The sequence below is a fragment of the Quercus lobata genome, chromosome 6 (genome assembly GCF_001633185.2).
Source record: "Quercus lobata isolate SW786 chromosome 6, ValleyOak3.0 Primary Assembly, whole genome shotgun sequence".
In the NCBI taxonomy this organism is placed as follows: Eukaryota; Viridiplantae; Streptophyta; class Magnoliopsida; order Fagales; family Fagaceae; genus Quercus; species Quercus lobata.
The window spans coordinates 22,337,877-22,364,656 of record NC_044909.1 but is presented as its reverse complement, the minus strand read 5'-3'; the positions used below and the strand labels follow the sequence as shown (position 1 = coordinate 22,364,656).

At 35.9% G+C, this 26,780-nt stretch overlaps 2 protein-coding genes and 1 long non-coding RNA gene across 8 annotated transcripts; 2 read left to right on the top strand and 1 right to left on the bottom strand.

Moving 5' to 3' along the window:
- Window positions 1-755: 755 nt before the first annotated feature.
- On the top strand, window positions 756-17,849 carry LOC115994433 (protein BLISTER). Of its 5 annotated transcripts, none has more exons than XM_031118588.1 (13): window positions 756-1,247; window positions 3,506-4,178; window positions 4,349-4,953; window positions 6,763-6,882; window positions 8,322-8,387; window positions 8,633-8,746; window positions 10,438-10,514; window positions 11,349-11,416; window positions 14,110-14,223; window positions 14,671-14,837; window positions 14,988-15,056; window positions 16,268-16,423; window positions 17,325-17,849. In XM_031118588.1, the coding sequence occupies exons 1-13, from the start codon at window positions 1,191-1,193 to the stop codon at window positions 17,403-17,405; spliced, it is 2,367 nt and encodes a 788-aa protein (XP_030974448.1). In that variant the 5' UTR covers window positions 756-1,190; the 3' UTR covers window positions 17,406-17,849. The 5 variants fall into 5 exon arrangements, with proteins under 5 accessions (XP_030974448.1, XP_030974447.1, XP_030974445.1 ...); XM_031118587.1 differs by having other exon boundaries at window positions 3,506-4,208; XM_031118585.1 differs by having other exon boundaries at window positions 3,506-4,235.
- Window positions 16,337-17,317, bottom strand: LOC115994435. The gene is made up of 2 exons (XR_004093210.1): window positions 17,036-17,317; window positions 16,337-16,455 (listed from the first exon to the last, which is right to left on the bottom strand). It is a non-coding gene; the product is annotated as an uncharacterized LOC115994435 (long non-coding RNA).
- Window positions 17,850-22,910: 5,061 nt separating the features above from the next.
- Window positions 22,911-24,806, top strand: LOC115994240 (putative F-box/FBD/LRR-repeat protein At5g56810). 2 transcript variants are annotated; one of them, XM_031118306.1, is made up of 4 exons: window positions 22,911-23,597; window positions 23,683-23,820; window positions 23,908-24,227; window positions 24,781-24,806. In XM_031118306.1, exons 1-3 carry the CDS (start codon window positions 22,923-22,925, stop codon window positions 24,208-24,210), a joined length of 1,116 nt encoding a protein of 371 aa, XP_030974166.1. In that variant the 5' UTR covers window positions 22,911-22,922; the 3' UTR covers window positions 24,211-24,227; window positions 24,781-24,806. The 2 variants fall into 2 exon arrangements, with proteins under 2 accessions (XP_030974166.1, XP_030974165.1); XM_031118305.1 differs by lacking the exon at window positions 24,781-24,806 and having other exon boundaries at window positions 23,908-24,402.
- Window positions 24,807-26,780: the final 1,974 nt, after the last annotated feature.

Below are 26,780 nucleotides of genomic sequence, written 5' to 3'. Positions count from 1 at the left end.
ATTATATAACAAAGAAAAAAAATCAAAATAAGGAAAATCAAAATTTTATTTATTTATTTTTTTTATGAACGAAAAATGGGTAGGAAGGCAACCTATGTTGGCATCTTCCACTAAGTGTGATTATAATAATACCCTACTTGTTGAGCCCAAGCTTACGGGAGCAAGGGATCCGAATGAAGTTTAAGAATAACGAGGAAAGGTATAATGCTTCTCTTAAAAAGGTTGTGTTAACGGGCTAACACCAAATTTTATACCAAAATTTGTGTACTTTGTGTAATAATTATTGTCTTTATGTCAGTATTTTGTCAACTATATAGATTTTAAGGTCAACTTTATACCATTTCTCTTATTTATTTAATTTTTTTACTAAGTGAGATTCACATTATTTTAACTTATTAACATTTGCCTTCTTAAAAAATACTTTTAAGTTCATTTGCCTTCTTAAAAAATACTCCTAAACTTAAGTGGGATTTTAGTCCAATGTCCAAAACCCAAGTTGACCATCATTCACTTTGTGTTGCGTTCATTATCAATTGTCACATGTGTCGCCCATAAAAAAAAAAAAAAAAAAAAAAAAAAAATTGTCACGTGTATGTGATGCTCCTATACGCAACCACCATCAATTAGCTAACGACAAGTGCACAGAGAAATCAAAAATCAAAAATAAAAAAAACAATTGTCAAATCCTCCACACGTCACTGGAATGTAACGCCAGGTAATGCTCTATCACTTATCACCCACCAAAAAAAATTCAAAAAAAAAAAAAAAACTCAAAAATTGAAAAACGCACGGCAAGAGAGAGAGAGAGGAGAGAGAAAGCGAGGAGATCTGCTAGAAAGAACCAAAGGATTTTTACACAGACAGCTCTCCTTCTCTCCGATCAGATCGGACAATCCCTCCCTCCGTCCCTCCATGTTTATAGATTAGGGTTTTCGTTGTACTTTATAAAATTTCCTTTCGAATTTTTGAAAATATTCTGACCGTTACGCACCGACCGTTGATCATTCCCAATTTATTTAACTAATCGTTTCCAATTGCTTGGATTCGAGTTGTACAGCAATCTCTGGGGTTGGTTTTTGATGAAAGCTTTTTGAGAGCTGATGTGTCGGCGCGGTGCGATTAGGGTTTGTATTAGCTGAAGGAAATGTGGAGGCGATGAGAATTGCGGCTTAGAATTTAGGACTCCGAAAATGGCCTCGGCTCAGGCGCTAAAGAAACAGGAGCAATTGGAAGCTGGAAAGCGACGGGTACGTTTTTTTTTTTTTTTTTTTTGAATAGTTTAGGTACATTTTCATATTGGGTTTATTGCTTGGTGTTGAAATTTCATCTTTGTGTCAATTGCTCTATGTATATATATATATATATTTTTTATATGAATCTGTGCATGAGTTTTAGTGTGCGTGTCTTTATTTGTTGAATAATGGTAATGGGCAACAAGAATTGTTGTGTGTGAATGCTTTAGAGGTTACTAATCTACACGATCCAAGACGTTAGAACCCGTTGAGATCAAGATGACTTTGATTTCTGGTACTCTGTAATCGACCTTATTGAGTGAGCTTAGAAGCAAAGCTCTTTTTTTTTTTTTTTTCCTTCAATTTATGCGTAATCAACTCTGGCTCTTTCTCTCTATAGCTGCTTTTGTATGCATTTCAAGCAGCTGAAGATTTTTTTTTAAGGAAAAAAAACCCTGAAGTACCCTTTGGTATGGTTTGTATCACTTTGCTCTCCAATGCTTAGATTCGTTAGTTTGGTTCATTTTAATGGAATTTGATGATGGGGAAAATGCCAAAATTACCTATTGATGCTTTTCAATGTAGGTGATGCTGGCACTTGAGATATCATCAAATTCTATTGAAGTTACCCAAACTAATTAACGTATCTAAGCACATGAGTGTTAGGTGTTGCAAACCAAACCCACAGGGTCTTTCATGTTTTAAGGGCATAGCATGGGGTGGTAATTAGTCTCAAAATTTTGGGGTCGGCCATGGATCCTCAACATACCACAAGGTCGGCCACATGTATTTATTCTAAATTAAATGTTGCATGTAAATTAATTTGTTAGAATGGGTTTTTTTTTTCTTTTTTTTTTTTTTTTTTTTAAAGTTGCCAATGAGTTTTGGTTCAAATGGCACTTCCTCCTCCCAATAAAGAATGGGTGGAGGGTGAGACATTGGTTCAAAACTAATTGGATGCATGTGTAACTTACAATAAAAAATTGCCTTTTGTTGCTTTTCATCTTTTTAATGGATTTTGAGTTTGGAACTGGAGAGACAACTATGCTATAATTTGTGTGTTAGGATTATAGTTTAATCTTGAATTCAGTAGAGATTTTAACATATTCAAACTTGTCCTTCTCTTATTTTGGTATTAACTATTCTTTATACAAACAGTCCAGTTTTGGAAGGCCATTGCTGTTGGACTAGGATTAAGTGTGCGTTTTGATGAGCTTATTTAGCATATTTTTTTATTAGTGTAAAAGTACAGCTGTACCTTGAAAAAGGTGATGTTTTAAAAAGTTGCACACTCTCTTTTTTGGTGAAAATAAGCTCATCCAAACAAAGCCTAAGATTGATGTTGTTTGGTTGAAATGTTTGTTTGTTTATAATAAATGAGCATGGATTTTAATCATTGTAGGGATAGACAATGGCTTATAACAAAGTTGATATAGATATCCCTCTTGACAGCTTTTTAATGGTTTATCTTACTTACAAAAAATTAATAACCTATTATATGGAGACATGAGTAGAAAAATTAAGAGGGTCTATAGTGTTCTTTATTGGTGGTACCAGTTGTACATTTAAAGTCTTTTTTTGAGTTATTGTGTTCAATTAGGGTTAGGGTGGGTGAAGAGGTAAATTATATTGGATGGTTATTGCTGATCAAAGGCACCTAAGTGTAAGATAGAGGGACACTGCCATGTGTCGGAGATTTTTGATTGAATATTTACTTTTCTGGAATAAGATTGAATCTATTACACGAATCAATAAAAGGGATAATGGCCTGCTTCTGAAATAGAGTTGCTTACTGCATCAAGATGATAGGCATATAAAAAAATGACCATGAGCCTGGGAGACAGTGATAGGCATCATTGTGTAAGAGATGGTATTGTGATAAGAAAGAATTGATTGAGTTCTTTCAAGGAATTCACCTTGAGGACCTGAACTATATTTGAATGATATTGAAGAAAATAGGGAAATATTCATCAAGATCTAATACTTAATTTTTTTTTCATTATTATTGTTATGTTTACATTTCAGATTTTGAAATACTATTAACTTAAGATTGATGCATACGAAGAATAAGAATGCTTCAATTTTTTTGAGATTGATTCAATGTTAAGCACATTGTGAGACATATTTTGTACAATATACCCGTTTATGGATTTTTTATTTTCACAAATATGTTTAGATTATTTCCCTTTAATTTGAATCACAATCTTAAATATCAGACTTGAACTTCTTTTTTGTTTGTCAAAAGTTACATGTTCTCTTTACTTATCTTGCAGCTAGAGGAGTTCCGTAAGAAAAAAGCGGCAGAGCGAGCGAAGAAGTCTTCCACTAGCCAAACTCATGCTTCTGATGTTAGCCTCCATGAGAAACAGCCTGCAGAAACTGACCCTGTACGACTTACAGATTCCAATGGAGCTGGTACATCTGATGAACCTGGCACAATTGTTATGGGATCCTCTGCTCCAGTGACTGACATTGACAATAAAGCAATTGATTTTCCCATTAAAAATGAAAATTTTTTGTCAAATGATACATTTGCAAGTTCTCTGTATTCAATGAAAGATTATAATGCATATTCTACAGATAGTGTGCAAAAGCATGCAGATAATCAAGAATTTCAGAGATACGATGTTTCAGGGTTTGCTGGATCTAGGGATGTTAGTTACAGACATGAAATGGAAGGGCCGAATAATGAGTTTGGAATATATACTGGAGTGCAAGGTAGACTTCCTTATGAGACAAATGATCAGTCTATTTTTCTACGCCCACAAGCAAGTCAAGATTTTGATAATACTGCTGCTACCCAATCTAGTTTTCATCGGATGGATGAATCCCAGTCAACAGATAATAACAGTTATTTGATGCAATCTAGAGTTACAAATCATAGTTATTCTCACGTTTCTACTGCAAAAATCTCACCTCAGAATTCTGGTGGTACTCTGCCACAAGGTAACCCCAGTGATGCCAGCATGCTGATCGGTACTCATACATCCTCATATTATGATGGTAGTTTGAATATTTGAATTTTTATTACTAGTGTTTTCATCTACTAATATGTGCATACAGTGCACACGCACAGCAACTCACCTTATATGTCTTTGGGTTTTTTTTCATTGTAGACTCTATTCCGCCAGCTACTAATCTAAGAGGGTCTGCTCCTGAAGCTTGGCAGCATGTGAATGGAATTGCACATGTAAATGATTCTATGATTTCCGATTACGGGGAAAGAAAACTTAGTAGCTCAACTGGTTCTTTGCCTAGCGTAAACAATTCAGCTGTGCAAGCATGGGAAGGCACAGGTTTAAGTACTGATTTCAGAAGCTCCTCCAATCATGTTCCACTATACTCAGTCACACCTGAAACTACTAGGAGATCTCGTCCATCTTTTCTTGATTCTCTTAATGTGCCTAGAGCTTCTTCAGGGACTCTCTTTCAACGTACCGAACCTCAGGAGTCATTTATGTCCAGTAGTTTAATTACAAACAGCACGGATGTTTTAGGATCATCTCCTTTTCAAAAGCCATTGGTAGAGACTGAAACTATGGGGCCTTATCCAATGCTGAAAACTTCTAATGGCCCTAGTGTCGAACACTCCATGAATTTTTCAGATTATTCTAGCAATGAGGGAGACTTGCTGAGACCGAATATTAATGAGAATAGAATTGATAGAAAACAAGAGTTTTATTCAGCTAAACAAAATGAAGATTTTGCTGCTTTGGAACAGGTACCCATATTTTCTATTGTTGCATTTTCATAACCTTGTGTCTGGTTTTTTTTTTTTTTATTTATTTATTTTATTTTATTTTTATTTTTATTTTTAATGTTTACTTTTATATTATCTGATTCAGACATTTAAAGCACTAGTGTTGACATTTTGAAGTTAATTATGCTACCTGGATTGATAAGTTCCTTAATCAATCAAATATATATTTATTGAGGGTCTCTGGATCATGTGAAGCGTTTCAAGTGATTTATGGGAAGTGGTTGCCCTTTTTATTTTGAAATCCCACGTAAATAGGTGAATTCTGCTATATATTTTACATTAACACAAACCCTTTGGGATTGTAACAACATAGATGTGCATTGGGGAGTGGGTCCACGGCGATTAGAATGAATAGCTGCTCATAATCAATATTTGAGCTGTGTAATTTAAACTTTTGATGCACTGGACCATTTTTCAATAAATTATGTTGTATTTGGGGTTTGAAACTTAATTTTATGGTCTATTTTTGGAAGTAACCAATTATCATACTTCATTACTAGAGGGATAACCACCATGTGTATTAAAAGTAATTCTAGAGGAATCCTGGAGTGCTAAATGTTTTTGGTAGAAAGGGTTGTTTGGTGGTGCTATGAGTGGTGCTAATTGGGTCGTGCTAAGATTCAATAACTTCCTATTAAAAAAAAGGATTCAATAACTTCCTACAGAATCTTTTTTTTTTTCTTTTAATTTTTTTGGTGATTATTTAAATTTGAAATTGTACTTTCTAGGACCTATATGCGTCCCATGTTTATGGGGATAATCTGTAATCCTATTTCTTCTTTTAATACATTTATTACTTACTACGAGGGGAAAAAAATCTTGGGGAACCTTGTGAGTTTTACAAGCCAAAGTTTTTTTCTGAGAAGTTCACAACCCATGAGTTATGTTAAACAAAAAACTAGGAGAACTCGGCAAGTTTTACAAGCCAAAAAATTATAATTTAATGCTTCTCGTTCTAATTAATTGTCCTCTTTTCCACTCTTTCCAGAAGCTGGCTACTTATAATTACCCTAAACAGTGAAGATGAGACACCTAGGTTTGTCTTTGGACCAAATGGCAATTCTTCTCCTAAGTGTTTCATGAGACCACAGGTTCAATACCATAGTGGTTCTTGAGTTGTATTTAGCAAAAAAGGTTTGTAAAATAGAAAGTAAGAAAGATGAAACACTAAGGGGATGGTGGCTACCACTTTGCCACTTCTTTAAAGGACTTTCTTGTTGTTCAGAGAATAGATTATGAATTTTTTACTACAAAACTGGCAAAATTTTAAGGCAGAAGGTTGCCAATTTAGCTCAATTAGATCCTCCCATATAAGTGCTAGGTGGAGGGTAAGGTCTTGGGTGTGTGTGTAACTTGCCAATAAACAAAAAAAAAAAAAAAATCTAAGGCAGAAGGTTCTGAATAATCATTCAACTTGATTATTATCCATGGGTATCAGCCCTGAGCACATTGTAGTGATTTGGAGAGTTTTTCCTGTGAGAGGGTGGTTAAATACGTGATATTCTGCCATTTTCTGATTACAAACGTCAGCTTGCTGGAAACTGAAAGTTAAGTATGCACCCAAGGCTCTTTAAACTCTTGATTAAAACCTTTGAGATGAATATTTCATCGTAATACTCTTTATGTTTAAAATAATGCTTAATTTTTTTTGCCTGCTATTTATGTTGATAATCTAAACTTTGTATGTATCAAATGATCCAGTGATGTCACCTTGCAAGCTTGTTGCCTTGTTATAATTAGTTTTGTGACATGCTTTTTCATGCTATTCAGCATATTGAAGATTTGACACAAGAGAAATTCTCTTTGCAACGAGCTCTCGAGGCTTCACGAGCTCTAGCGGAGTCCTTAGCTGCTGAAAATTCCTCCATGACAGATAGTTACAATCAACAGGTTGGCTTTTGAATTTATGATTATTGTGGAATTATGCCATGCTTGTTAAATTTGTATGTGACAGCATCATCTCTGCTATCATTGCTAATCTCTGTTCTATGTTCTGTTCTCTCTTTTGCATTCATATCATAAACACAAGATATATGTGTTATTTGATTTGGATAATGATACTCCCTGATGGGAAGATGAAACTCATTATTTATTTTTTTATTAATTGATGTGGCACATTGTGGTTTTAGATTTTCAAAGTTTCTACTTATTTCAAAAAAAGATTTTCAAAGTTTCTTTTCATTTCAGAATTGTGTTAAAAAAATTTCCTGTCTCTTTTTAGGTAAATAACAGAGGCGTTTGCAGAAAATGCATGTGCAGCAACTTACATGAAAGTGCAAAATCATATTTACAATGCATGTGTGATAGTACATACTCATTAGTTTTAGGCTGTTTGTGACATCAATGCTCTTTCTTTCTCTTGGAAGAGTATATGGACTATGGAGAATTAAGGCTCCAAAGAGGGTGTCGTTCTTTTCTCTTACAATTGATGACGTAGTCAAGAGGGGTTTCTCATTAGTTGGTTAGCATTAGTGTAGCAGGGAAATGGTGAACTATCTATTGCTGCATTGTGATGTTTCTAAGTTTTTGTGGAGTGAAGTTTTTAAGATGTTTGAGATTCAGTGGGTGATGCCATCAACCATAGCAACTCTATTATTTGGTTTGGGAAACATTCCTTGGATACATGGAATCTTGTGTTGGCATGCTTGATGTGGAAGGAATGGAATAGTCTTACGTTTGAGGATAATGAGAGATCTCTTGATCAATTGCAATTTTTGTTGATTTGCACATTGTTTGATTAGTTTTGGGCTTGGGGTTTTACGCATTGTACTTCCATCTTTGAGTTCCAAAACTCTTTTAGATCCTCTGTTTGATTTTTTTGTAAATTTTTAAGATACTTTGTGTTCATCATTGTGAACATGAAGTCTTCAATAAAACTTCATTACGTATATATTAACAAAGTGCGATAGTACATATTCCATGTTTGATGTATATATTAGGCAGAGATTAAAAAAATATCCTCAAAGAAAGAAGTTTAGCTCTGTAATATCATTGTAATAGAAATTTAGTGACGTAACAGCATTCTAATATATCCAATATGATGATACTGCTGATAGCAAAGTAGTTGCTGACAAAAAACTTTGCCAGTTGGTAGTAAGCTTGTTTAATTAGTTGACTACCTATTCATTTAATGTGGGGGGGGGGGGGGGGTTGGGGGTTGGCATCAAGGTCCTGTCTGACTATCTATAATACTTCCATGTGATCCTGGCTGATCCATATTTTTGATTGAAAATTATTATTCTCCAACGTTTCTGACAGGCCCTGGATTTCAGAAATAGTACCAAATTTTAATTCTAATCCATCTGTTTCTCCATTTATATTCTATTCAGAGAGGTGTCGTCAACCAACTCAAATCTGACATGGAAAATTTACAGGAGGAAATTAAGGCCCAACTGGTTAGTATCAATTTCTCAGTAATTTGCTGCCTGTTACTTCTAGTTGTTCAGCTGCTTACTCAAATCTGACATGGAACAGCTATTTGATTGCATTATTATTGGATACAAGCTTTCTTGTTTCCTGCTTTTTGATGTTTGTGAGGCTACTGTGCTTTCAAATTTTTTAAAACCTGTTTCAATTATCTTTATAGTTCATCTGCCTTGTGCGTTTGTTGCTATGTGTAACCTTTGACCTTTGATGTCAGCAGGTGGAACTTGAGTCGGTCAAAATTGAATATGCAAATGCGCAACTAGAATGTTATGCCGCGGATGAACGTGCCAAGTTACTGGCCTCTGAAGTTATTGGTTTAGAGGAGAAGGTATTAAAATTTATTGGTATGTTTAGGTTTTTGCTATTGCTTTTCATGAAGAAAATGTCATTCCATGCAGTATTTATACAACAACAACCAAGCTTTAGTCCTAAATTTTTTGGGTCAACCATGGATCTTCAATAGATTAGTCAGAGTCAGCCACATGTTTTCTTTTTCGCCATTCTATTCTATCCGAAGTCATATTCACTATTACTTCCTTAATTGACATGTTCTTTTTTACCACTTCTACTAATGTTATTTTTGGTCTTCCTTTCCTTTTTATTTTATCAAATTGAAACTCTTTCTTTCTAGTGCATTAATCGCTCTCCTCTGAACATGACCAAACCATCTCAAATGACTCTCCCTTATCTTTTCATCAATAGGAGATACTATTGAAGAAAATTTTCTCATTTTGAATCCCATCTTTTTGTGTATTTCCACTTATTCATCTTAACATTCTCATTTTAGTTACATTTATTTTATGAATATGTTGATTCTTAATAGCTCAACAGTCAATACCATAGAGCATAGTTGGTCTTATCAGTCTTATAAAATTTTCCCTTCAACTTAGTAGAATAATGGGTATTCTACAATTGCACAAACCTTTTGTTGCGCTTTTCAACTTCATCCACCCTCTCCACTTCAACCACCCTGCATTTATCCTAGGATTCACATCCTTTTCAATTTCTCCATACTTATGAATTATTAATCCAAGCTATTGAAAAATCTCGCTCTTCAGGATCTCTTCACTATCCAGTGTTACAGTCCCTTCATCTCTGTTTCTAATTTTGCTAAACTTACATTTCAAGTATCCTGTTTAGTCCTACTTAATTGAGAGTCTTTAGATTTTAAAGTGTCCTGCCAAATTTCTAACTTGAGACTAACTCCACTTCTAGTTTCATACTTTCATTCACCAAAACCATGTCATCTGCAAAAACCAAGGGACTTCCTCTTGAATCGATTTAGTGAGCTTATCCATCATTAGTCCAAAGAGGTATGGAATTAATGATAATCCTTGATACAGACCTACAGTGATAGGAAACTCACTTGTGATGCATCCACTTTTCTCACACTAGCCATTCCTATCTTTAATCAATTTTATTTACTTTAGAGGAACTCTTTTCTTTTCCAAAACCCACCGCATAACATCTCTAGGGACCCTATTATATGGTTTTTCTAGGTCAATAAAAGCTATATGAATATCTTTATAGTCCTCTCTATATTCTTTCATTAGACGTCTTAAGTAAGAAACTTAAGACGTCAGCATAAAACCATGGGTCAGCATAAAACCATGGTATATCGTCCTGGCATAAAACCAAATTGATTCTTTGATATTGGTGTTTCATGTCTTAACCTTTTTTTTTTGACAAGTAATAAGATATATTGATAAAAAAGGAACACCCTAGTGCACCGGAAGTGAACAAGGGAAAGGAAATCAAATACAAAAATTGCAAGAGTCTAGGAAAACAATAAAAGAAGGGAAAGATTTATTTTGCAAAGCAAACAACCAATCCCTTAAAGTTCTAAAAAAGAGAAGCTTGAGGTCTGGAATAGATCTCTCAGAATTTTCAAAACATCTACTATTCCTCTCCCTCCAAAGGCACCACAATATCCTTCTTGTTCTTGTAAATAGGTATGAAAGTATTTCTTAGAGCTTCTGCCATATTTCATTAAAATCATTCTCTATTTAATTTATATAGGCACTCAGACTAAGATCTAGTGAGCTAAAGCTGGGGAGGCAATTGGAGAACACACAAGCAGAAATATCTTCATATAAGTATGCTTTACTTTTAATTTTCCTGTAGACAAATTACTGCGATATGCATTTCAGCATCACATATATTTGTGAATATTGCATGGTCTCTGTTTATATTGGCTTTCTCATATATGGACACTATTATCCAAAGCCATGGAAATGTTGGTATAATATCTATTAAATATACATAAAATTCTGGGAATTATGAATTTAGAAATTAATTCTAATTCTGTGATGCTCATGAATAATCACAAATTAGTGAGATATAAGAAAAAAAGTGTGCTAGTTTATGAATTGTTGGGATTCTTAAAAAGAAGTTTTATGAAATCCGGTATAGAGTTGTTGGGATGTGCTCTTATTGTGATCGGAGGCAATTGGAGATAGTTTTATTTGGTTGTGTATGTGGAAGGCCATTACCTTGGTGTCTACAGGGAGGGCTGTTGCTAATGGTGTCTATTTTAATATTTTAAATATGTATTACACTCTTATTTAGCTCTTACTGCAAGTTGCTTTTGGGACTTAAAACTGATGCTAGTTATAAAACACCCTATCACAAGGTCTTTCTTTTTAGTTAGGGGTAAATCTCCAATTTTTCTTTTTATATTTTTAGGTAAATAGGGGGGGAGGGCTCTTGGTGGGGGTTCGAACCCTAGTGCCCAGGGACCACAAGAGGTGCTGGAACCACTGGGGTATCCCTTGAACCCTTAGTTGGGGGTAAATCATAGATTTATTTCAATTGAAATGTTGAAGTGGACCTCTCTTTCTCCTAATGCTTTGGGAACTTTTTTTCCTCTTCATGTGGTAAGAAATTTGATGGGTTTCCAGAAATAACGATTATACTGAATAATTTTGCAGAAAGAAAATGACTAGCTTAGAGAAAGATCGCCAGGATTTGCAGTCAACTATTGATGCTCTTCAAGAAGGTGTGAATGCGTTTGTGTTTTTCTGTGCAGATTCTTATTATTTATCTTTTGATTTTAATATGTAGTTTATTTTATCAGAAAGGTGGGTAGAGTGGCCTTCATTCCTATATGGCTTCATTTGTTTCAGCATAAAACGTTTTCTTTGGCAGAGAATATTTTCATGAAAAGTGATCTGTTTTCCGTTCTTTGATTGTTACGCTGAAAATAATTTTCTAGTATTTGGTTGCATTGAAAATTTCCATATGTATGAAGTGGACTATTTAAAGGGAACAAAATCAGTGTACATATGAAGATGCGGAGTGTACGGGAGTCTGTTGTTAGAAATTTTTTTAGCTCTTTATTTGATTGGTCTCATGGATGGGGCTTTGCACATTGTGATTCTATTGCAACGTTTTCAGACTTGTATTTTCATACATAATCTTTTGTAATTTTTTTGGCTCCTTCATGTCCTTTGCTCATGAAGTAGTCTTTTCTCAATAAAATTTTCTTTTTTTCTTATCAAAAATAAAAAATCCATGTCAAAACCAACAAAAATTCACAAAAAGTCTGGAGGCAGTAGTGGTTTTGGCAGCGATGGTGGTGATGGCAGAGGGGAGGAGACAGGTGATGGTGGCAAAAGGGGTGTGGGCTTGGTAGGGAAAATGGTTTACACTTTCAAAAAGCGTAAACCATTTTCTGTTTAAGGGTGGTGTGATTTTCTGTTGATGATATAGTTTTTTTTTTGTTGACTAGCAGGATTCATCAAATATCTGAAAACATGGGAATCACTTTTTGGAAAATTTAGGCCATGTTTGGTTCACTACTCACTCAAAACTCTAACTGATATCTCATATCCTCATTTCATATTTTTCTCTAAACTCACTCCCATTGTGTTTGGCTCAAAACTTGGCTTTCATTTCCAACATCTTTAACTCAAAATGGTGGAGCCCACTAGTTTGATTGGTTCAGAACAGCTATAGTCCTCTTGCCTTAAGAACCTGTGTGAACTTCTCTCTCCCACACTCGTCTTCCATTTCTCTCTCTTACACTTTTCAGAAGAAAGAAGAAACGAGGGAAGAAGCTCAAAACCCACAGACCTCAAATAGCAAACAAACCCAAATGAACTGAAGGAGGAAGCCATTGAAACCCACAATAGCTCATTGAATCTTCCGTCCCAAACCCAAAGATCTGCAGCCTCTCTCTCTCCCTAGACTGGCAGCCCTTTTTCTCTCCCCTGTAGTGTGGATTTCCTCAAGTGGGTACTCTCTCTTCCTTCCCTCTCTCACGCTCTCTCTTGTTTAAGGGGTTGGTGGGTTTCTTACTTCTGGGTCTTATGTGTGTTGGGGGAAGAAATTTGTGGATTTATGAGTGGATGAGCATGGTTGTGGGTTTGATCAATACGCATGTTTATGGGTTTGATCAATGCACATGTTTATGGGTTTTCTCTGATCTGTAATATTGGGGTGAATTCAATAAACAAAAAAGAGAACACCATGAAAACATGAGTATTTTATATGCAAATATGTAAGCACTTCAAGGTTCATAACTTGGTCAAGACATCTGCACGTCCATACCCTTTTTGAATGTCACTTAGTGTAAGGATATAAATAATAGTGCTAATATGCATCTCACTGCAAAGAAACTGGCGTGCTAGTAATTACTGTATAAAGGAGGTTGACTTGAATTTTGAACTCATATCAGGTAAAAGAGAATAGAAAGGGTCATGTTTTAGGTGAAGAATATGAAGAAATGAGATAGGTTTGATGTTTTATAGAGGCAGTGTGTTAGAGTACAAGTTAAGTGCTGCATCTGCTGCCCAAAGAGCCGTTGGTGCTCATTTATTTCACCTGGCATGATGGAGACGACGATGGAGTGGGTCCCATTGGTGTTGAGTAATTACAAAAATGCCACTTAACTTTCCTAAAATTTGAAGACTCCCAAAAGTTGCTCTCATATCTCATTACTCATTACTCATTTTCATTTTTTGAGTAATGAGTTATTAGAATTGAGAACAAAAATCAAACCAAACAATAACCCAAGTGGTGGGGCCCACAAAATTTGAGTGATGAGTGATGAAAACATAGCAAACCAAACGTGGCCTTATTACACATGGAACAAACAAAACCTAGAATAATTTGCTTTTGTGCTCTTCTTTTTTGGGGGAATGAGGGGGCTGGGGGATTTTGGGGGGAGGGAGGGGGTGTTGGGGATGATAAGGAAGCAATTGGATCATTTCAGTAATCTACAATCTTTGTGTCTGAACTCCCATTTAACTGTTACTACTTTTTTTTTTTTTTTTTTTGATGATTCGATAGTGACAATGGCTTATGGAAAATTTAGCTTTTACTACTAAAACCCAATTAAGAATTTGTGCTTTAGCTTGTTTGTAAATTATGGAACATCTGAAACTTTTCTTCAATTATTGTATCATTTCTTGCTCTGCCGACTGTCTTGAAATCCAAGGAGCAGAAATTCCAGTTTTTTTTTTTTAGTATTATTTTTATATGGTCCAAAAGCTTAGTAGTGCAGGTTTCTGATTTTTGATTTATCAAACTTCCAGAACTCTCATCACTGAAACATGACTAAATTGTTCAAGTTTTTGTTATTTTGTCTTTGAAAATTGGTGGTGAGATAAATTGACTTTGTCACATATTACGTATGTGGATATCAAATATGCTTCCAATGTTTGACTCTAATTTGTTTCTCTGACACAGAGAAAAAGCTGTTGCAGTCTAAGCTGCGGAAAGCTTCCACAAGTGCAAAGTCTATTGATATTAGCAACAGTCCTCTTATCAAGAGAGATATGTCTACCTCTACAGAAGACTTAGGTAAGATCAATTTGTGGCAGCTTTAAAAAAATTTCAATAATGGTCTTAATAAAAAATATGGTGGCCAATGAGCCACTAGCTCAAAGGCTTTTCCTCACATAATAATGTGATGAAGGGTGAGATCAAGTTTAAGACCCATTGGGTGCGTAACTTACCAATAAACTATATCAGGCCTAGTTGCCATCCCATTCTGGTTCCCGTAAGGTCAGGTTACAAATCAAAAATTGTTCTTAATGGTTACAGTTAAAGTTGTTTATAATTTGTGTAGATGCCAACTAATTACTTTTTCCTCACTGACAAATTTTGGATGTCAGAAAATTATGTAATTATACTAGTGATTATGGGGTACTGTTCTAGATTGGTTCTTAAAATACCGTTCATTTTAAATGATATTCAGTTTTCTCTTTTTGGGCGTTCCTACATTAATTTAATTTAATTATATTACAGATGCTTCCATCCATGAAACGCATGAAGCTGCATCTTCTCTTGAAAGTGAGGCCTCCAATATTTCATTGCTGCCTGATAATGGGCAGTCAACTCTTGAATTTTCATCTGTGAATATTCCTTCTGATCAGATGAGAATGATTCAAAATATCAATGCACTAATTTCTGAGGTATTATCCAACCCTCATTTTTGGAGATGGTCAATTTCTTGCTAGTTATTTGTGATTGTTTTTGAGATCCAGTTCTTTCATTGGATTTTGTCAATCTTTTTTTAATAATCTGTTTAGACCTAACAAGAGCATGGGATTTTCTTGCTGCAGGTAGCATTGGAGAAAGAGGAATTGATGCAAGCTTTGACATCCGAGTCATCTCATTGTTCCAAGCTGAAGGTAAATAAATTTTTAATCTTAATTGAATTTTTATATTGCTGTTTGTAATTGCGTCATGTAGGTATTGAGTGTTATTTTGGTGTCTTCAGATAGAAGTTTCAGAATGTTCTGGATTGTAGTCATATTGTTGGATACTTGGTAAAAAAACTGCAATGTGTATCTGGATTAAATCTCTAAACTTATTTTGAAACTCCCACCACCACCCCAACCACACCCACCCCCCCCCCCCCGGTTAACTTATTTTGAAACAAATAATGTAAATCACGGTTCATGTGTATAACACTCGGAAGTCTCAAAGTCAAATCAATAATCTATCGAAGTCCAATAAACATTAGTTGCTTGGTTATATAAATAGAACATGAGGGGGAAAAAGGGGGGGGGGGGGGTAAGGTTTGTTAAGATGGCGAATTTTCAAGAAGAAAGGATGTGGGGGAGCACATCAATTCATTACGCATACATGTAACACATTACATAATATGTGCCACTGTGCTTGTACGTGTCTGTCTAATCCTTTGATGACTGTACCCCACTTTCTTTTCAAACTTTATAAAACCCCTTACTGTCTTATCCCTTTTATCGGAATCATACACACACATCTCTCTCTCTCTCTCTCTGTGTATATATATATATATATATATATACACATATATCTAAATAATAATTCAACTTATTTAAACATTTTCTGTCATTGGCTTGGTATTGGCTAAGCTTATCCTTTTTTGTCATCCATATCATTGACGCTTTTGTTCTCAGTTAGAATCAAGGGTCATTACCAAGTTCTGGTCACACCTAAATTAGGCCCCAGATGGGGTGTGGTTTCGAAGCCTGAGTCTTTATTTTCAATTAAAGCGAATGCAATAATTTCATAATTAATCTGTTACCTGATTACGGATTGCTGTGGCACGCTAAAAGTAGTGGTTTTTTTTTTTTGGGGGGGGGGGGTTGGCTAATACTCGTTTAATATATCAAATTTCTATTTTGCCAAATAATTCATATCCTTCAAGGTTTCAAGTCATTATTTTCAAAACAACTTTTAAAATGGCATGATTTATGTTTTTAAAGTTTTCTGGTAGAAAATGTGTTTAAAGTTATATTATTGAATAATTATTCAGTTAGTTTTTCATACCTATACCTAAAATCAATGTTTTGTTTAGGTATTAACTGAATATTGTGTATTGAAAACTTATCATTTCTGTTTTTCATGAATGAAGGAGTTGAACAAGGAGTTGTCCCGTAAACTTGAAGCTCAAACTCAAAGACTAGAGCTTTTGACTGCTCAAAGTATGGCCAATGAGAATATTCCTACTAGACAACCTGATTCTCGTATCATGCATGAGAACACACCATATGCAGATGAGGGTGATGAGGTACCTCTCTCTCTCTATAATTTGATTAGTACCTAGAAAGCACGGACGCGGCTGGGAGGGTGGCGCACCCGAGTCCGACGCGGCGCGACGCGGGACGCGGCGTCCGACGCGGTTGACCGCGAGTCCGGCCGCGTCTGAGTTTTTTTTTTTTTTTTTTCTCGGATTCGAGCCGAATCGGCTGGATTCGCGCCGACGCGGCTCGATTCGCGCCGAATCGGGCCGATTTCGGCCAGAATCGGTCCGTATCGGCCATATCGGGTCGTATCGGCCGGCGACCGATACGGCCGAAACAGGCCGAAATCGGCCGAAATCGGCCGAAATCTGCCGAAATTGGCCTTAAAACTCGCCGGAGCAGCCGAAATTCTGACCTCAGATGTGTTTTTTGCCTTCTTCTTTCTTTGTTTTATGAATCAAGTATATTAATGTGTTTTTTAAGAATATTTTAATAGTAAAAATATATAGAAAATATAAATAAAAATATTTTTAATAATTTTTTAATCGCCGAGTCCCGCCGCACCCGCATCCTACTTTTTCAAAAATTGCCGAGTCCCGCACCCGCACCCGCACCCGCACCCGAGTCCCGAAACGCACCCGTGCTTCATAGATTAGTACCCTGTTGGCTGGTTAAGTTTGTGTGTGTGTGCACCTATGATTATTTATTTATTTATTTATTTCTATTCTTGGGCCTCTATTATCCATATTTGAGAGCTTGCTAACTTCCTCTTAATATTACAAGAGCATTGTTACAAATAAGAGGAATATAAAATAATTTGGCATTGCAGTAACTTTTTATATGTTATTGAACAGTTCCCTGGCATTTTAATTGGAAGCTAAAATCTCATGTTTCTCCTTATTTATTATTATTATTTTCTTTAAATTTTTTTTTTTTTTGATCTTTTAGGTGGTGGAAAGGGTCTTAGGATGGATCATGAAGCTCTTTCCTGGAGGGCCATCAAGACGAAGAACCAGCAAGCTTCTTTAATATGCAAGTCCGAATAGCTGTTGGTAAAGTCCTTTCAGCTCTGTTTTTGTCATCCCTCACCCGCCCACCAGCCATTGTTTTTGGTTATACATCAGAGGTAGTAGTCTGTATATTTGAGTCAATATAAAGCCATTCTTTATAAAAGGAAATGAGGTATGTTTTGAGAGGCCTTCCATTGATTGGTAAATTCAATTGTCAATTGTTTGACTGATGACAATAAATAATGTCCCTTGTTGCTATCATTGCTTTATGTTTCTATCAAAGGTTACTGGGACATTTGTTGGATATGAAATTAAAGAAAGATGTTGGTACAGACAAATATGAGAGGTTGTAATGTGCATCGGTGGTTTTTCAGTTTATTACTGGCCATATCTATTGTATTTGAGATCAACAATTTGGGGCTTAAGCCTGAGAAATGAAACAAATATGATTTTGGCATTTCAAGAATTGTTCTGCTTATGGTGCATTTACCCACATGCTTTAGGGATAACTTCTTTCATGTCATTTTTGTAGACGTGTTACCCTTGGCAACTTGATGGACATTTGAGTGATGTGATTATAAAATAATGACAGGCGGTTTTTTGAGTCGGTTACACTCCTCTTTTCTTCCCGTCCCCCCTTAGATTAATAATTTTTGCCCCTTACATCTGGCACAGGATTTTAAAAGAAAGGAAAATGAAATAAACATTACTCTAGACATGTAAAACATTGAGGCAGAGGCTCTAAAAGAGTTGAAATTAGCTGAAATTGGTTAGATAAATGTTGGGGACTTTGGGGTAGCATTTGGAAAGCTGGATGGAGCAGAAAGCTAGTTGCAGGAGAGGTGAAAACTGAAAAGGGTAGGACTTGTTTAAGACAGTGAGTTTCAGTTCCTGTACTTGGTAGTAGGGAAGCACCCCAAACGTTCTTATAACTGGTTTGCTCTATTCCACAATAAAGTATTTTTGGGCTGGAGGAAATTTTTCAATCAAGAAGTATTGTTAGGTCTTCTCAGAAGTACAGGCTGCAGAAAGGGGATTCTATCTAGTTATGGAATGATGATGGGCATCCTCCAGGTCAGGTATAAATATGAGCATAGTCTTTCTGGTTCAGCAAAGCTTAATGCTAGCCAAAGTTTCCAACAATTTTTGAATTTCCTTCCATTTTGGCCAGAGTATTCTGTTTTGCTATATAAACAGGTGCACTTAAAGACTAAACCATCTATCATCTATTCCGTCTTGGCTAATTTATTTTTTTTTTATTTTTTTTTTTTGGGTTAAAAGGAAGCTTCCTTAACAAAACTAACCGGCCTCAAAAACAGAGGGAACAAAGCGATTGTACAACATTCCAGCCGAATCAAGGCTGAGCAGGAGAGTTACATCAGAAGGGGGGGCAAGAAAAATGATAAAATCTTGACTAAGGAGAGCACCTCGTCTAGCAAGGGTGTCGGCACATTTATTTGCCTCTCTATGACAATGTCTAATCCTAACTTGAGGAATATCTTTCAAAAACTTCCTACAATCAGCCACCAAAACATCAATACCATTAGGATGATCTACTTCCTTCTTCATAAGATCCACAACCAATTTTGAGTCAAGCTCAATTGCAACCGCTGGAAGTTTAAGAGTAATACACAAGCGAATGCCATCACGAAGGGACCAAAGTTCTGCAGCAACACTTGCTGTAGACCTGATAGCTCGTGCAAATCCTTTGACCCATTCTCCCTTATCATTCCGAATTATACCGCCTCTGCCAGCCAAACCGGGATTCCCCAATGAAGATCCATCTGTTTTCAACTTGAACCAGCTAAGAGGAGGAAGGTGCCAACGAACCTGAATTTTTGTTTTAGCTCTAATCAGCTTCCCATTAATTCCTAGGTGAAGAAATTCAGCTGCTTTGGCTACTGCTTCAGTTTTGGAATCTTTTTGGAGACGAGCTCTTCCAAAGACAGTGTTGTTGCAATGAAGCCACATAGTCCAAAGAGTGAAAGGAAAGAGTATACCCCACTCCATACTTGAAGAGCTGCTGGACTTGGAGCTTTGACAGTTAAGTTTCAGCCACTCCACCACATTAGTATCATAAAATAAGCTTCTTTGGATCAGAGGAGAAAAGGAGTTCCAATACCTTTGTGCCATGGGGCAGTCTCTTAAGGTATAAATAATAGTTTTAGGAGCATTATTGCATATAGGACATAGAAAAGAAACATCCATACCTCTCTTTGCAAGAATGGCCCGGACTGGTATGCTTTGGTGACAACATTGCCAGAGAAAATGTTTTATCTTCAGAAGGGATTGCACTTTCCACACCCAATCTCCTCTGAAAATTTGATTCGCTGTATCGTTGCCAACCAAATTTGCAAGGTGATATGCCTCCCTCAACTTGAACTCGCCATTGGGAGAGGAGAACCAAGAGAGCCGATCCCCACTATGGTTTGAGAAAGGGACAGGGGTTGCTTTTATTTCCAAAAGAATTGAGGCAGGGAGATCAAAGGATAATCCCGCCCATCTCCATCCAAGGAAGCTAGCAATATCCATCACCTTAAGATTCTCTTCACCTTTGTTCAGAGGTCCAGAAATCAGACTTCTCAAAGGACCTTTGTTCAGCCACTTATCAAACCAGAGAGATAAGGAGCTATCCTTCCCAGCTATCCACTTGGAACCTTTTGAAAAAATTTCCTTGCCTTTTTTAAGACCAACCCAAGTAGATGAGCACGAAGTAAGGGTTGTTGTGCTTCTAAAACTTCTACGATGAGCTCGGTACTTGTTTGATAACACTCTTACCCATAAGGAGGATTTTTCCAAGTGAAACCTCCAATTAAGCTTCGCAAGAAGGGTAGTATTTTTCGGCTTGGCTGCTTGAATACTTAGGCCACCTTCCTCTTTTGCTTTTGTGATTTTGTTCCAACCAATGAGATGGACATTTTTCTTGTTCTCAGATGAACCCCAGATAAAATTTCTGTTCAGCTTATCTATTCCCTGAAAAATTTTAGGAGGTAGAGCTATGCATTGCATCACATAGTTAGGAATTGTGGAGGTGACCGATTGAGTAAGAACGACTCTGCTTGCAGGAGATAAAAGGTTGGCTTTCCAACCAACCAACTTGCTTTGAATACGGTCCAAAATAAAACCAAAATCTTGTTGAGAACCTTTATGTTTAATGGGAAAACCCAAGTATTTTCCAAGGGAGGGGGTAGACCTGAATCCCAACACATCACCTAGCTCAATCCTTGTATTCTGATCTACATTGGGAGAGAAAAAGACACGAGACTTCTTGCCACTAATTTTCTGCCCCGAAATCTCACAAAAGGAGTCCAAAACATCCTTAATGGCAACACAATTTTTCCGGTTAGCTTTGGTGAACAACATGAGGCCATCAGCAAAGAATACATGTGAGAAACTTGGACCCCCTTGAGAAGCTTTAATTGGATTCCAAAGATTCTCTCGACATTCCCCTTAATCAAAACCCCGAGGACTTCCATACATAAGATAAAAAGATAAGGTGATAGAGGGTTACCTTGATGAAGCTCTCTTGAAGGTTGAAAAGCATCCAGTGCCCCTCAATTAAACAGAATAGAGATAAAGGTGGTGGAGACGCAGCTCATGATTAGAGAAATTAAATGATCAGGGAAGTTGAAAAGATTCAAAGTATCTCTAATGAAACTCCATTCAAGGCGATCATAAGCCTTCTCTAAGTCAAGCTTAATTGCCATAACACCTGTTCTACCCTTTTTCTTTGACATTGTGTGGATTAACTCTTGGACTATAATTGCATTATCTAGGCCCTTCCTTCCTGGGACAAATGCTGCTTGGAGTGGAGAAATTAAACCAGACAAAAAGGGACGAATCCAATTAACAATAATCTTGGTCACTATCTTGTAGATTGTATTACACAAGCTAATTGGCCGGTAGTTGGACAAAGACTCAGGGCTTCTGCATTTAGGAATGAGGGTAATGAGGGTTTGGTTTATATAGTCTGGAATAACCCCTGAAGAGAAAACCCCTTTAACCTCCTCTCTTACAGAGTCACCAACAATCAGCCAGAAATGCTGGAAAAACCCCGCATGGAGACCGTCTGGGCTGGGAGCTTTAAAGGGTTTAAGCGCCCAAAGACCCTCAAAGATCTCGCTGTCTGTGATCGGAGCAATCAGAATGAGATTAGCTTCTATATTAAGGCGAGTTTTCCAGACAGGGGGGGGGGGGTCCCATACAGCCAGGAAAGAGCTGGCCTGACCTGAGGTGAAGAGATCCAAGAAACCTTGCTTGATAAAATCTGCAATCTCTGTTTCCCCATTTAGCCAATTGCCCATTCTGTCCTTCATACAGATAATTCTATTCTGCTTCCGGTGCACAAGAGTTGAAGTATAATAGAAGGAAGTATTTCTATCTCCCTTCACCAACCAAAGAATCTGAGCCTTCATAGCCCAAAATTCCTCCTTGATTTTTGCCACCTTAGCATATTCAAATCTCAGCTTCCTTTCCAGATCAACCAGGAAATCATTAGGTCTTAGAGACAAACTAACTTGAATCCCTTTAAGTCTGGCTAGGATCCTTCTCTTCCTATGAAATAAGTTGCCAAAATGATTTTTGCTCCAGCTTTGCGCCTTGGAAGAGAAAATTGACAAAGCTTGATGCAGAGAAGAGAATTATTCCAAGCTTCCCTTACCACCCTCAGAAAACTTGGATCCAAAAGCCACATAAGTTGGAAGCGGATGGGCTTGGGGAAGGGAACCACCATCTTTATCAAAACATAATTTAATAGGGCAATGATCTGAGTGAGTTTTTTCCCAAATGAAGAACAACTGCTTCAAAAAATAGGGAATTCCATTCAGCGTTCACAAAGACTGTCTATTCTCTCTTGAACCAATTGCAAAAGTGGGCGATGGTTGGACCAAGTAAAGCGAGGCCCCGAATAACCAATGTCAATCATTCTACAATTGTTCAAGCAATCCTGGAAGCGAAGAGCTCTACTTATGTTGACCGAACATCCACCAAACTTATCTTCCCCCATAAGCACTTCATTAAAATCACCTGCTATTGCCTAAGGCATGGAATGAAGGTTGGCCACAGACTCAAGATTTTCCTAAAGCAGCCGTCTCTTAGCATACCTCGAACTAGCATAAATGGCTGAGAGAAGCCAGGGAGGCTTCGCTGTGGGCGTGAAAATTACATGAACTTCTTGCTTAGTGGAAGCTATCTCAGCAACTTCAACTTGGTCAGAATCCCAAAGAACCCTCAATCCTCCAGATAGGCCAATTGAGTTTGCAAAAATTGCCCCATCAAGATTTATTCTATCCGAGATCCTCTTAGCTCTCTCACCAGTGGTGTGGATAGGATCAGCGATCTTCCGGACTGTGTTCTCATTCACATCGTTTCATTCCTCCCATTCAATCAGACCATCCTAACAAGCCTTTTGTCAACCCGGTGGAAGCCCCTATGGACTTACGTCCCAATACTCAACATCCGCAATAATTATTTCCCTAGAGTCTTTAGACTGTTGCGTCTACTTCAACTCAAAGCACCCTGCATCCAAACGTTTCGCATGTTGTACAACTATAGTGTTAACCCTTACCAGCTTGACCGATTGGTTACCACCGTTACTACGCCTAACCTCAAGGTATTCGATCTCAGGATACACAGTACTGAAAATTACTGGAAGTTGTCACCTAGCATATTGTCTTGCAAGTCATTAGTGGTTTTGAAATTAGCCTGGAAAATCGACTTTCATCCTCTTCTGTCATCGTCCTTATCCTTTCAATTACCAAGACTAAAGATTCTGCGTTTCAAAAGAATTAGTTTTCGAAACTGCAACTCTTTAACTAGGCTCCTCTCTGCCTGCCCGGTCCTTGAACAGTTGTCCTTGAAAGTAGTCAGTTTTCCCAAGGATGTTTGTATAAAAATATGGGTACCTACCCTTAAACTTTTGCGTATCAAGTATGCAAGGCTTTGGTTTGAGAGTGAATTCCCTGTGGTTGGTTACAAATATGAAATAGACGCCCCATCTCTCGAGTACTTTGAGTTTGGTGGTCCTTTGGGCGATATCATTTTCCTTGGAAAACTAGACAACTTAATTGAGGCAAGACTCCATATTTGGTCCATTGAGAATGATGAATCTCTGTATGATCTTGGACTTGAGATGAAATTGGAGAGCGTATTCAAGCTTCTTGTGCCACTTAATAAGCTCAAGTTCCTTTCATTCTCTTATAGTGCTAGAGAGGTAAGCTTCCTATTTCCTTTATAAACTAGAGTCCCACTTCAAGCTTTGATGTTGTTGTGATTATAATTATTATCTTGTCATGCAGTGTCGCGGCTTTGGTTCCTTCTGTTCTATGTTCCAAAATCTGGTCCGACTGGACTTTACATTTAATAATCGTAACTGGGATGTTTTACAAGCGTTGCTTCGAGTGGCTCCAAATCTACGAGTTCTTTTTTTTAAAAGGGTTAGTTTAGTTAGTAAGAATTTTTTTTTTTTTAATAGCAAATATTACCTAAATTTACACTTATCGTCATCTTGTCTCTGTCATCAGAGTTATGATTACCATAGGTGTCATCATTGGAGTCCTGCTCATGTTGAAGAACACAACCAGTTATGCTCTAGTGAGCCACCAAAGGATCCTAATGCTCTGTCTTCACACCTTACAACGTTTTACTTTCGTGGATACAGTGGAATTGAAAATGAAGTGGAATTTGTAAAATTTATTCTAAAGGAGTCAAGACTCTTGAAGACAATGACAGTTGAAGTTGAGAGTTACATGTCAGAGGAAGGTGTTCTTGAGAAACTATCGACGTTTCCAAGGAGTTCTAGCACATGTCTACTTACAGTTAAATGAGTTGTCTTTGTAAAAGGGTATGGTCTCTCTTCAAATGCTAGCCATTAAATAACTAAGGCATGTTACTAAGTTTTTATTTTTATTTTAAATTTTATAAAGAGACCATTTTGCGGTGATAAAGTTGAAATTACTCTTTTCTGGTTGTTAAATGTTTTGTCCTCTTTATTTGATGGAGAGAGAGTGTGTTTTTGGGTGGGGAATCAATTATTTGTAGTTCTACAATTACTTTGATTAACAACAAAAGGTTCACAAATAAACTTTTGCTGCCTCTTCATATGCCTAAAGTTTTTAATTTTGGATATCTCAAAAATTTTTTTGCCTAATAGTGATAATTGAAAATAGTTAAATAATTAAATGTTTATGTTGGAAGTGTGACCACGAAAATTATATTTTGAAAGAAAAGCTTAGAATTTTAGACATTTTCTCTAAATTCCATTTTATTAAACAATTTTCACCAATATTTGTATACACACGAATGTCTCTTTGTTGTGACAGGTCAATGATTGTTAATATCCTTCTATACATCTATTTCTAATCATGACTATGTTCCAAGGTTTGTTTGCCTTTTAGTAATTTCTTTTAGGTGAATATGGAGCAATGGAGTTCGTTATGTACTCCCAAAGGGATTAGTTATAGTAAGATGCACTTCTTTGTGTGGAAGAAATGATAGAGTAAGATGTTGAAGGTAAATCACTTTTGGATGGAAGTTTTGCCTTTTTACTGGTTTGCATATATTACAAGTTTGGGTAGCATGTACATGTGCCACTCCTTGAGTGAGAAATTTAAAATAGAGCTTTTATTTGAAGAAGTATGAAATCATGTACTAAAATATGTTTATTATACAATATTAATATCATTCATATAAGAATTTTGATTACATACAAACTTAGTATAGCTATTTAACATATGAATATCTATTAAAAGCTCACTAAAAATTACTAGGAATGATAATGAATATAGTTCACTAAAAATTTCTAAGAATGATAATGAATTTCATCTTCCAACAATTAGTAATTGAGTTTTGCTTAGATATTGTCACAATATTTAAATTTTCGCAATGAAGGATACCATATGCAATTGAAATTTTTCATCAAATACTTACAACCATCCACAATGAAGACATTTATTTATACTCCATTCTTTATCAACTTACATTTCATGTGTCTAGCTACGGTGTTTAGCTTATTTAGTTTTTAATAAACACCCTTTTAAGTAAGAAAATAATTTTTCTTTTTAAAAGGATGATAAAAGGCTTGTGTGTTTTCGAATTATATAAAGTTATAATTTTAGAAGATTAAAATCTACTAAATCAGTGTTTTCTGTGTAACAAATAGAACAATCTATATTACCATCTCAACTTATGAAGCATGACTACTACATAAAACTCAAAATATGTAAAGAAAATTTTTGGAATGTTAAAATTTAGTAGTTGTAGTTTAGACATTGCACAATAGGAATCATAAGATCCCGTTAGGGTTTAATTGAGAGAGTAACAATAGGGGGTATTCAATTATTTCCTAAATATAAAGGAATAAATATTGCTTGGTTTTAAATTTTAGGGGGGAAATTGTGAACTAACCTAAAACATAAAGGAGGAAGTTTTTTTTTTTTTTTTTTTCCTCAGTGAAACTATGTTGATGCATAAAAAAAGAAAAAAAAAAAGGCCAGCCTAAGAAAATTGTGCATGAAATAATGAATTTTGGCTCACAAAAATTGACTAAACCAAAAAAAGTTTAGAGACATAACAAAATGTCATAATATTTTCACAATAATTTTATTTTTAGTTGTTATGGGTCTTGGTCTAGTTTATTATTTTATCTTCACCTATAAGAAACTTAACTCTTTGTAGTTGTGAAAATATTGTAACAACAACAAAATGTTACAATATTTTTTTCACAATATCTTTATTTTCAATTGCGTTCAGTCCCGATCTAATAATTTATTATTTTATTTTATTTTGACCTATAAAGAACTTACACCTTTACAGTTGTGAAAATATTATGACAAAAACAAAAATGTCACATTTTCATAATACATTTATTTTAAGTTGTGGTAGGTCATAGTATGATATTTTATTATTTTATTTTATTTTGATTTTGATTTTTAAGCAACTGATAACTCTGTCGTTGTGAAAATATTGTGATAACAACAAAACCACCATCTACTCTCTTCCTTTATTCTAAAAAAAATGTACATAAATAATTAAAACTGAAATTCACAACAACAACGTGGATATATATTTGCACAAGTACTATAGCTAAAATGCATTTGGCACAATAAATGCATAACTTGATGTGGGTGACTTTTGGGGTTGATTGAGCAAAATTGGCTCTTATGCCATTTTGCATGAGCTAATGTGAATGCTAGCTCTAAGAAACTTACGCCTAATTGTGAAAATACTACGATAACAACAAAATATCACATTTTTATAATACCTTTATTTTAAGTTGTTACACATCTTAGTATGAAATTTTATTATTTTATGTTGATCTATAAGCAAATGACAATGCTAGCTCTAAGAAACTTACACCTAATTGTGAAAATACTATGATAGCAACAAAATATCACAT

What these genes read in the sequence shown, in the direction of transcription:
- LOC115994240 (XM_031118306.1), top strand. Translation starts at nt 22,923, where the DNA reads ATGTTGTACAACTATAGTGTTAACCCTTACCAGCTTGACCGATTGGTT. An exon ending in TCTCTTATAGTGCTAGAGAG is followed by an intron (nt 23,598 to 23,682) that starts GTAAGCTTCCTA and finishes CTTGTCATGCAG; the next exon opens with TGTCGCGGCTTTGGTTCCTT. An exon ending in GAGTTCTTTTTTTTAAAAGG is followed by an intron (nt 23,821 to 23,907) that starts GTTAGTTTAGTT and finishes CTCTGTCATCAG; the next exon opens with AGTTATGATTACCATAGGTG.
- LOC115994433 (XM_031118585.1), top strand. Translation starts at nt 1,191, where the DNA reads ATGGCCTCGGCTCAGGCGCTAAAGAAACAGGAGCAATTGGAAGCTGGA. An exon ending in ATTTTGCTGCTTTGGAACAG is followed by an intron (nt 4,954 to 6,762) that starts GTACCCATATTT and finishes CATGCTATTCAG; the next exon opens with CATATTGAAGATTTGACACA. An exon ending in AGGAAATTAAGGCCCAACTG is followed by an intron (nt 8,388 to 8,632) that starts GTTAGTATCAAT and finishes CTTTGATGTCAG; the next exon opens with CAGGTGGAACTTGAGTCGGT.